The sequence below is a fragment of the Argentina silus genome (genome assembly GCF_951799395.1).
Source record: "Argentina silus genome assembly, chromosome: 6".
In the NCBI taxonomy this organism is placed as follows: domain Eukaryota; kingdom Metazoa; phylum Chordata; class Actinopteri; order Argentiniformes; family Argentinidae; genus Argentina; species Argentina silus.
The window spans coordinates 11805485-11816948 of record NC_139660.1 but is presented as its reverse complement, the minus strand read 5'-3'; the positions used below and the strand labels follow the sequence as shown (position 1 = coordinate 11816948).

General features: G+C 38.8%; 2 protein-coding genes across 2 annotated transcripts; one reads left to right on the top strand and one right to left on the bottom strand.

Moving 5' to 3' along the window:
• Window positions 1-59: 59 nt before the first annotated feature.
• Window positions 60-4093, bottom strand: LOC310805849 (tetraspanin-33). Its single transcript, XM_083671678.1, has 9 exons — window positions 4021-4093; window positions 3497-3786; window positions 3274-3331; window positions 2983-3107; window positions 2530-2604; window positions 2307-2402; window positions 1918-2046; window positions 1261-1422; window positions 60-606 (listed from the first exon to the last, which is right to left on the bottom strand). Exons 2-9 carry the CDS (start codon window positions 3668-3670, stop codon window positions 457-459), a joined length of 969 nt encoding a protein of 322 aa, XP_083527804.1. The 5' UTR covers window positions 3671-3786; window positions 4021-4093; the 3' UTR covers window positions 60-456.
• A 179-nt stretch (window positions 4094-4272) lies between these two features.
• On the top strand, window positions 4273-10516 carry reep6 (receptor accessory protein 6; the record flags this gene model as incomplete). The annotated part of the gene is made up of 6 exons (XM_083671609.1): window positions 4273-4405; window positions 5391-5484; window positions 6221-6359; window positions 6695-6863; window positions 8826-8908; window positions 10496-10516. 6 exons carry the CDS (start codon window positions 4273-4275, stop codon window positions 10514-10516), a joined length of 639 nt encoding a protein of 212 aa, XP_083527735.1.
• Window positions 10517-11464: the final 948 nt, after the last annotated feature.

Below are 11464 nucleotides of genomic sequence, written 5' to 3'. Positions count from 1 at the left end.
CAACAAAATAAAGATGCTTATTATAGTAGAAGGATACCATAATCTGATGAAGAGAGATCTCTGAGAATGGAAATCATGTTTTTATTAATTCCTTAATCTCCTGGTTTGCAATGTAAAAACAAATACAAATGGATTATAGAAGAACAAAAAAGGAAGAGACTGATCACAGTTTCAATATCACAAAATCACAGCAATATGTACATTTACAATAGACCACAGAGTGCTTTTTGTCACAACCTTTTGACAGTTAAGGACATCGATTCACAGTACATACAACTGATGCTTATGCAACAACTAATGCTCTAAGCCCAGAGAGAGAAGGTATCCCTAACCACTGACACAGGTTTGGATATGTTTTTTCATCTATCTAATGGTTCAGGTTAGGGTTGGGAGTAAGGAAATCTGATCCAAGATCCATCCGATCTTTGTTAAGGGCACACTCTACCTTGACATCCCTCATTCTTCACTGAAATCACTGAATGAGGGATACCAAAAGCTGTCTTTTCTTTCTCTAGTAAAGGATGGCTCCCTGGCATTTTGTTTCTTCCTCAGATGAACCTTCTTTATGCGGGAGACCTGGGCTGCAGCCAAGGAGATCATACAAATCTGCCAGAGTCAACACAAAAACATAGGATGTGCTAAGTAATTTAAGCTTTCCTATTAAATAATTCTTAATTGATTTCTTGCGACAGTATTCAACTTTTCAAAACAGTTAACACATTTACCAAAACACCACATCTGCATATCACAAAAGCAAATCAGTGCATCAAAACAGTATCCTTTTTTTATCCAGCATTAATTTCATATGACACACTAAATAGTAACTATAACCATCAATCTGCATTGTAGGTTGGACAACTTTCATTTCATAACAAAGATGAAAAAACTATAAGAATTTCACTCAGCAAAAAGTGTTGTACTGTATAGTTTATGGGAGTACTGTGCCTGTTACAGAAACTATGATTGCTTATTATAAATGTAAATAAAATATAAGCCAAAATATAAAAACATCAAGCAGGTTGTTACAACAACAAAAATGGCATTACTGACAAAAAGTGCCAACAGAAACATTTACATTTACATACCAGAGATCAATTGTTATGAAAAAGTCACTAATTTTGATAAGTAATTTCGATAAAGTAATTACCAGTAAGTACCGATTGTTCCCCAGTCATCTCATAATATACCAAATAAATACCAGTCATAAATAGGACTGAAAAATAAAGCATGACCAGGTGTTTTATTCGTGACATGACTTACCTCGAGACAGAGCAGGCCCACGGTCAACCCCCCCACCAGAAACAGATTCTGTTTCCCCCACCACACGATCTTATCCAGGCAGCCAGTGGTGTACACGCTCCCCCCTGCCGAGCTCTCTTTCATACTCTGGGCCTCATAGCCACACATGGTGTTGAGAACTGACTGAGGGTGTGAAGCATAGCACACAGGCAAACAAGCATGAGTTCTACCATACATGTCAGTCTGTTTGCTTCGAGTCTAGATGCTTTGTGGTATGACATTCTGATGTCAGTGCATGTGTGGCATTGGTATAACACATGAGCCTTGTCTTCTGGTGGTAAGTCAGAAAGAGACAGTTGGTTGGTTGGTTAGTGTTGGTTAGTGTTTGGGAATATGGCTTGCTTACACCTGTAGACAAGGTAAATATGATCAATATGTAACCGAGTTGAGATTGTAAAACTCACTCCTCAAGTTCAAATACCCCCACCCGGTGTTAGAGGAGACGGTCACGTGTGTTGGCAAGTCAGAAGTCTCAAGTTCGAGACTCGATCAGAGAAACTTGAATTGCAGGGCTACTGTTTGACTTGACGCCTGTTTCATATAGAAGTTGTTTTCTTCCCTACTGGATATCATTATTTATAATTGCTTATTCATGAATGTTATTCAAATGTGGATAACCTCATTGCGCAGTCGCAGACAGCAGGAGAAGGGCACCCCACAGGCCTCTAGACTGGGGTTGTCTTCAGAGCACTCGAAATAAATGTTATGGGACCAGTCCTTATAAGTATACACCCCACAACACTGGAACTATATAAACAAGAAGGAAATACATTCAGCACCAACATACACCAACAACAAGGTGGGCAATAATGTACTTATTGCTTAGATTATATCCAAAACAACTTATTAAGACAAACAGGCCCTGCGGCCCTGAATCATAAATCAAGCCCATAACTCTAGAGCCAACAGAGCTATCAGCATCACATTAATTATACACAAATGTAATATTGATGTTTCATGGTAAATTGCAAAGTCTTACAATTGTGATTTCTTGTAAACAAATGTACCTTTTTCTGAACAAAGTCAATAACATTTTCCAAGTCCAGATCCTCCCTATAGCGCACTATGGCCTTGCTCATCAACTTCTCTGTCCTCTCCAAGACCTGAGCAATCAAGAATATTTGAACAGCGTTTAAATGAGCCAGAGCCTGATTCGCTCAAGTACCTTTATTTGAAATGGAGAATATTTGAATACTGAATCATCTTTCAACAGTTCTGCTGTCACATTACCTTTTCAGTGAAAAGGAATCCGAGCACAGCAGCTGCAATCTGTAGTAGTAGGATTGCCATCAATATTCCTAAAAACTGGTGACAAAGGATATGGTATATGTAAAGTCTATTGCTACAAATAATACTGTGATTTATTGCTGAAAACTAGCCACAAAAATACATGTCAGCTTTTTAGGAAATCCACATTAATCACAGACTAAGGAAACATAGCATTGCAATTTGTAAAGCAATAACACCTTCTCTATTGTCTTTATAATGATAAATACATTATACATACAGTTCAGATATGCACTACCACACCTGATCATCAACTAATCATGATGTTTGATCTGGACAACAATTTGTTTAATAAAATGCTGGAATAAAAGCCCACATATTGCACATTATGGATCTCCTGGACCAGGGTTGGCCACTACGTCTCTAGTCCATGGTATAAAGCAAGACAAGACTCACCATTTTCAGTAGCCAGGTCACATTGCGCAATGCCCCGAAACACCCAAAGAAGGTGATCATGAACATTAGGGAGCCAATGATAATCAGCAAGAGTGCTGGGTCAGTCATCAGTGTATCCACAACGTCTGTGACACACACATGCACGCACACACACACACACACACACACACACACACACACACACACACACACACACACACACACACACACACACACACACATTCAATATTTTATTTTCAATGGCCCACATGTAGCCATTGATAATGTGCATACTGTATCTCCTACTGATACCTTTCTCTTTGGAAATCTTGGCATAGACTCCCACAGCAATAAGTACAGCACTCGCTACCTAAAGGGAAAACGTGTAATATGTTATTTTCAACATTTATCATATTGAAATGTAACTTACATTTTTTATAACAATAGTGCATAATGACACTTGATTTGTTTTTCAAAGCCTATCTTTACAGTATGACTATAATGTATATACATACACATGTTTGTATTAACTTACCCAGAAAATGTAGCAACAGACGAATAAAGTATATTTCATGGTTCTATATCCTTTCATTCTACCTATCTTCTCTTTTCTGTGATTTCTTGAAAAGTCGGGTGTGGTAGATCGAAATCGCCAGATCTTACGGCAAAGCCCCTTTCCAAATGTTACTTTCAGTCTCTCACAAGGCATGTGTCAGCTTGCCTTCTCGGCACTAAGATGCATTCTTCACTGTGGGGAAATAGCTGCGTGCTACAGTACATCTCCGCATGTATGCTCTTCATTACTCACACTGGCCAAGTTCAACACTATGGAAAACCATAACAATTTACTACAATTACACAGTGGTCTATAGCAACATTTTCACTGACATAAACACACTGACACCTGCTGGGTAGCATATTAAATGGCAGATGAAAATATTGTAGCTGCAGAGTAAAACATAATTGTATAACCTTAGCATACACAAATTATGGCACACGTTTTACATTACGATGAGATGAAAATATGCAATACACCTGTTGGCACATATGTAGGCCTACCTGAGAGAATCTGCTCTCAACTGTACTCCTATTGGTCTATTTCCCGCCAGTCATGATCCTTGACCATTCTGTCTTCACCGAAGAATGACGCACCTCGCACCGCGGGACTCTCCTGCAAAGCCGATTGAGCGAGCGACATCCAGGGGCGTCCCGTCAGTGTGCGGGATTCCACAGACAATTTATTATACTATTTCTTGTATGTTTGTTTATTATCATAGCCTACCTTAGTTATAAACAGCCTAACCCAGAACCATGGGCGTATTAGAAGTGTTGAACAAAATTAAAGAACGCGCTGATAAATTTTTAAATGAGAAAAACATTGTTACAGATTTCCTTGGGAAACTCGAGGAGAATACGGGAATTAAGAAAAAGATTATTGCCTTTGGTATGTAAATGTTGTGTCTATTATGTTAGCTTTGTTGTGTGATTTGTGTGACTGATAGAATCAAATCATGACTATTAATTTGGTGTTGGTGTTCGTGTACATCATTACATCATTACCTAATGCATTGGAGAAGGCCATGCTGCTAGAATAGTCATCTCTCTTTGGTTAATCCTGGCTGTGAGCATGGACAGCAGCCATATGGTATAAGCAGGTTTATCTTAAGCTAAACATGCTTGCTGCACTGATGCGCATTTGGTATTGAGTAACAGGTCAGGTGTGTCTGTTCAATGTCTCCAGGTGGCTGTCCAATTCTCAGACCATAATGTTGAATGAATCATAGTAATTCTCCAGAGGGCATTGGCCAAGCAGGGGACAGGAGTGCATTCATGCCAGTATTACTGGCTCTTGACAGCACCGCCATGATACACAACTATGTACTGTGCTGTGGGTTCAGACAATGTTGTCACTTGTGCTTGGCACGCGATGGCTCCCATACAGCACTTGACCACATGGCTCTCGAAGAATTCATGCTGTTTTCATATTCAACATATAGAATTCAATAATGCCAGAGAACAAATATTGTGACCACCATTCAGTCTCAATGAAATGAGACTATCATATTATTTATTATTTATTTAGAATGTTCATTATTATTATTATTATTATTATTATTATTATGTCTATCTATTTATTGTTATGCATTTATATGTATACATACAGCATATTTATGACAGAATAACACTTTCTTGTAAAGAATCAGCCTTATAATATTGTTGGTTCCTCTCTCTCCAGAAGTAATCAAGACAGTTATGCATTGTTTGATTTATTTGCTAGAAATCCATGATACCCATACATTCTGTTAATCGTTTCCCCTACATTTTAGCAGCATTTGAGCCACCATTTCCCTATGTATACAGAGCATGAATTGCATGTCTGCACTATACTCATGTTTTAACTCTCCCTGTGTCTCTTGTATGATCAACAGGTTCTGTGTCTCTAATAGGACTGTATTTGATGTATGGTTATGGTGCCTCCCTTCTCTGCAACTTAATTGGTTTTGTGTATCCTGCATATTACTCGTGAGTGTGCTGTAAAATTGATAGATGTAAAGTACTGTAGCAACCATAGATTGCTTGAGTGGTTCACTATGTAGCATGTGCATTCATGAATAAGCAGTAGGGGCAATCTGGGATTCAAACAATAACAAGGAGGTCACCTACCACTTTTTTGGTATACAGTTTAGGAAAGGGGCTGGTTTTAACCATGTTTTGAAGCTACATAGTGTTTGTTTACAATTACATTGTTTACAACCAGAGTCTATAAAAAACAAAGCCTATATTTTGCGTTCTTTTATAAGTTATGTTCTTCAAGAATCAATGGCTACATATTATTAATTTAAAAGACAGAATCAGAATGCACATGCAAACTATTTTAAATGCTAATTCATGAAAGTTATAGTGTTGTTACCAGCTTTATCATGCCCGGGACCTCCTGGTTGAGATTTTGAACATGAATGATAGCCTGGAACCAGACTGAATTTTTCTTTGTTTGACTTCCCTGAAAATCTGTTTGGACTTGGTCCAGAGGCACTTGGACTGGCTAGAAAGTCACAAATCAGCAGCCAATCAGCGTCAGCATCTTTCCATAAACGGACTATTTTGTTTTATGTAATGCCCCTCATTCATGACGTTGGCACGACCAATTTTATTGATGGCAGGTGGTCCAGAAAAGGAAGTTAAATTAAGTACAATTCAATCTCATTCCAGACTACAAGAATGAGCCAAGACACTTACTGTTGAAACTCTTTATGTCTAGAATCAAAGCCATTGAAAGCACAAATAAAGAGGATGACACAAAATGGCTGACCTATTGGGTGGTCTATGGAATCTTCAGTGTGGGCGAATTCTTTTCGGACATCTTCCTTTACTGGTTTCCTTTTTACTATGCCTTCAAGGTAAGACAAAATAAAAATGTGTGTAACAGATTTTTTTTATATTGCTGCAACTCGCTCTTTCTTAACTCATTGTGATTGACTCTCAAGTACTACATACCATTTTCACATTCAGAAAAAGGAAATAAACCACTGTCAGTGATAAGCAATCATTCATGAATATGAAATGCTTATCAGCAAATGCAAGCTGAAGGTTCTAGTCTGTAGAAAACATTTATGAATGCTTTTGTAATGCTTATTGAGGTGACAGCTGCTTATGAAGCTGTTTCAGTATGTGGGTCTTATGACCCTGAACATTTGTCAATGACCTCTCACTTTGTCCTCTCACTTTTGCCCAGTGCCTCTTCCTGTTGTGGTGCATGGCCCCCTTCGCATGGAACGGCTCTCAGGTCCTGTACAACCGGGTGGTGCGACCCGTCTTCCTCCGCCACGAGGCCACCCTGGATAGCATGGTCAATGACCTCAGTGGGAAGGCCTTGAATGCAGCAGAGTCCGTCACGAGAGAAGGTATGGAGACTACGCTGATTTCAAAACCCACTCTTGTCGATCTTAGAGGATGAAATAGTTACATTATAAGCAATATGTTTATTGTTCCATCTTGAACATGAAGAGAAGAGGTCTGGAGAAACGTTGTTAATTTCTTGTCTGACTTTATGTTTGGAACTCCAGCACCAAGAATATTGGATGCATGTGTGTCCCTGTTCTTGTTTAATGGTTCCAAATTGCCCTCTGATTGACTGGGTGGTAATATCACCATATTGTTTTTTTTACACCTATGCTCAGATCTACAGAAGTGCATAGGGAATATGGGTTGATTTTGGAAATAAAATATATCTATCGATTCTGTTTCCTCATGGCAGAATCTGCACAAGGCTGACTGTTCAATGTCCCATATATTGAGCATTGTTTTTGTTGCAAGAATTTTACATAAGAGTTTAAATTGAAAAGAAACAATTGCTGTTTCAATTGTTGTTTTGTATATTAAATCATAAACCAGATGCCATGGTATTGGGACATCAATAATCTGTTCCCAACTATCTTGAATTTTATATGGCAAATCTTTTTAGTCTTAAGTGAAACTGATATACTTTCGGGTTTATATTAACCATTTTAAGCCATTTGTGTTTTTTTTGTGGTAATATAGTTATTTGCAGAACAAAATCATATTTGCAGCAATGTTTCGGTCATCTAGGCCTGAGTGAAATCTGTGGAAAGCTAACCATCTCAGGGACCAATCAGTAATATCCCAGGGATGGTTGCTGGTCACAGACCAGTGGTTGAGAAACTCTGCTCTGGTCCATTCTCTGTGAGGTCACACCAGTGGTGGATTTCATAAGCCTATGGTCAAGCAGGGATAAATACTATCGGCCGAGGTCATTGGCAGCTTATGGCAGGTAGACATTCCAGGAACGAGTTCAGCTGAGATATAAATAGAGAAGGCTACACGTTCAAAGAATACATACTATGAGAATAATGCAAAGTGTACAGGATGAATACATTAGGTGTTAGTATTACTAAATTAAGATTTATGAATTTAAATCTCGTAGACAAATTCTCCATGAATTTCTTTGTCAATTAATATTGTTGTTGTAAACATTGTCTGTGTTGTGTCCCAGACACTAAGCAAAACACAAGTGTTTATTCCGCTATTTGGGTGTTTGCACCCAACCTCCTTCACTTCAAAGCGTAGTCTGGCCTACATCATCAGTCGTTCCTCTTGGATACATGTAATCAAAGAGACTAAGTAAGAAAGAGAGGGCACTGTTAGCATTTTCCATAGAGCCACGAGTAACACCCACCACTAGCGGAAGTTGTTATTCGGCTAGCTTGGCTAGCAAACCTTGTTATATTCCTTGACCATTCTGTACGTGCTGCTACACTGTCTACAGGTAAGCATGTGTGCCCATTCAAACTCATGTTTCTCCTCAATGGAAGGTTGAAACAACTCATGTTAATTAGAAAGCAAATTTGTTTTATGACATAATTAAGAAAATTAGGTCGTTGTTGAGCAGTTTTTTTACAAAAGTCCCTTGGAGGACCATTTGCTGTGCATTTCTCATTCACTTTGCTTGGCCTCTATTGAGATCCTTGTCTCCTTGTATACCACAATGCATTCAGATATTATCCATTAGCAGCGTTAATGCTAAAAGTCCTGCCTCTTTGTTCCACCCGCTTTAATGTAATGTATTCAATGTTTTTTGTGCCTCTTTTTCAACCTCCTTTCCTTGCCTTAAAGGGATAGTTCACCCAAATTACAAAGTTTCTTCCAGTTTCCCAGATCAATATTATAGATTTGCATGGCATCATACATTATTTACTAGTATTAGCACTGATGACCAAAACTGAATGAGAGTGAATTGACCTTCAATAGGGTGATCTATTCATTTAATGGTACCTCATTTTCTTTAATGGTACATCATCTTTGTTTGCATGTGCCTCTTCTTTTCCTTTTTTTTCCTCTGGCCTCAGTCCTTCAAGCACTGGTGAAAAACAAGACTTTCATAGTGTCACAGAACTCTGCCAGAGGCTTGCTCAGCTCAGCAGAAACAACTGTATGTAAAACAAAATCCACTTTTCCTTCTGGCCCCATAGTCCCCCCAACATCCCTCTTTCTCAGCTAACAAAGTCCCACAATGTTAGTTTGCTTTTGGCATTTTCACTGTCTATTGTTTCTCTTGTAGTATGCTAGAAAGTTAGTTTACTTAAAGAGATGCTATGGGATCATTGCGACAATGACTGTGATTTTTAAACCTCTCATTTTGGGTCCGGATGGTCAATATATAGTTGCAAATATAATCTATAATTGTAATCCTAGTTTTATCTCATTCAGACACGGAGTCCCTAGTTTAGCAGTTTTGTAGTTGCAGTTTGATTTCAATTTTACATTTGGCTAGAGTGCACGTGGCATTGGGCTCAGTGGAATCCCCACACACACTCAATGCACTGCGGACATGCGGGCACATGGGCACTGCGGGCACACAACGGGGACCCTTTTTCGCCCATTAGTGCTACTTTTAGAACTGTAGGCTGAAATTATGCAAATGATCCCGTAGCGCATCTTTAATGTTTTTATTTTATTTTTTACACTTCTCAGAGAATGGTGAACAGGTGAAGATGCCATATTGTTGTTTCTTGTGTGAAAGGCACAACACTGGGTCAACACTATCCACACTGAACATTTTCATTTTCATAAAGTATTGTAGAATTTAATGCAAATGATGGTTCCATGGATAGAGTGTGGTACCTTTCACTCAAACTGAGCACCACTGTTTTCTCTCCTGTAAGTGCTAAAAGATGCTGTGTGATTGCTATTGAGGTGGTTCTCTGTAGACTCCAGTAGAAGTAACAGTATGAATGCTTACTGACTTCAGAGCATTATCCTCGTCCATTGTAATCAATGAAACATGCAATAATAACCCTATCCAGAGGACAAAATGTCTGTTTACCCAATATGTAAGCCTTGTTAAAGACACTAGAGCCATTCTTGTAAGCATACGTATGTTTAATTATACAACCAGTTATAAAGTATAATTGTGTATGACGTTGCAAGAATGGGGCAGAAGATATTAGTAAATATGAATTAGACTTGAGGTGATTATGGATGGACGGATGGATGGACGGAATGAAGGCTATGACAATGTAACTGCATGGTGTTGCAATACAGGAACAAGAACTATCCATACAGTAAAGTTTCAATTGTGGTTAGTCAGAACATTTTAGAGAAGCACCAGATGGGGCGGTCTGGATTGAGGGGATATCCCTGGCCCAACCAACTTTCTGCTGGAAAGAAAAGCATAAATGTCAGTCTGCAAATCTCGTGGGCCACTCACTGGGATTAATGCTTCTGCTGAAGAAGGCAATTCTTTCTCCTAAATGTGTTATCTAGACTAGAGCACCACCACCACCACCACCACCACCACCACAGCTTTTAAGGCTTAACCTTCCCTGATCTGCGTGTAGAGAGGAAACATTAGCCGAGTACTCTCAACTTCAATGTTGCTAATGTTGTCATTGCTGCTACTCCCAGCACCCCTGCACTTCATGTTTCCCTTTCATTTCATCTGTTTTGTGATGCTCATTCAAAAGTAATTATTGCTTGTGTGTCTTTTGCCTGTATCTGTTTCATGTCTCTCCCATAGATTGAGCCCAGTGTAGACTAATGGTAAGTGATATAAGGTGAAATGTATTTTCTATTTTATTTTTATGTTATTAATACAGGGAAAACCTTTTCCGCAGGGCTCTGTTACAGAGAACGCAGAAATATAAGAACATGTGTACAATACAATACAACAGTTTATAAGAACACCTCAGAACAGCACTACCTACATGTACAATTCTCCGTAATCAGATCCCTTGCCAAACATTTGAAATGACGCCACCAGAGTGTCCATTTGTAAAATAACCTGTAGGTCATTCCATGTCCTACGAGCACAGTAACTAAAAACTGTTTTCCCCAACTCTGTAGACACCCCATGTACATTCAAAAGTAGCACGTTCTGAGAGCTCCCTCTCTCTCTCTTCCTCTCTCTCTCTTTCTGCTTCTTCTCCTTAATTTTGAAGAAATTAATTTCTTCAAAACTGTTCAACTTTTGTCTTCCTCTCTCTTTGAGTCAACTACTCACCACACATTGTGCACTGCAGTGCTATAGCTGTAGCTTATGTTTTCAGTAGGCTACTAGATTAATTCTCTGATATACCTTTGATTGGATGGACAAGATGTTAGTTCATACTGCAAGAGCTCTGATAGGTTGGAGGACGTTCATCATCATAATTATCGTCATAATTATTGTTATAATTACTGTGTAAGTCTATGGAAGGCGATGAGAACCATGAACCTCCTAGGTTTTGTATTGAAGTCAATGTAGCCAGAGGAGGATGGAAAATTGCTATCCTCCAGCTACACCATGGTGCTACCCTAAAGGCTGCTGTTGATGCAAAACAGTGGGTTTTTATCAGGTATTTGGTGACATTTCATTAGTTTTGATTTTTTTGTAATTCACTGAGTAGGATGGTCCTTCCTCCTCTGAGGATCCCCCACTGGTCAATATAGAGGGTATACTAGGGTGTATACAGTGTCACTCTCAGTATTTTTCAGTTGTCATCTGCCT

Coding starts and splice junctions, on each gene's coding strand:
- LOC310805849 (XM_083671678.1), bottom strand. CDS start 3,670: ATGCCTTGTGAGAGACTGAAAGTAACATTTGGAAAGGGGCTTTGCCGT. Junction 3,332..3,496: donor TCTGTTGCTACATTTTCTGG/GTAAGTTAATAC, acceptor TTTTCCCTTTAG/GTAGCGAGTGCTGTACTTAT. Junction 607..1,260: donor TGGGCCTGCTCTGTCTCGAG/GTAAGTCATGTC, acceptor TGACTCTGGCAG/ATTTGTATGATCTCCTTGGC.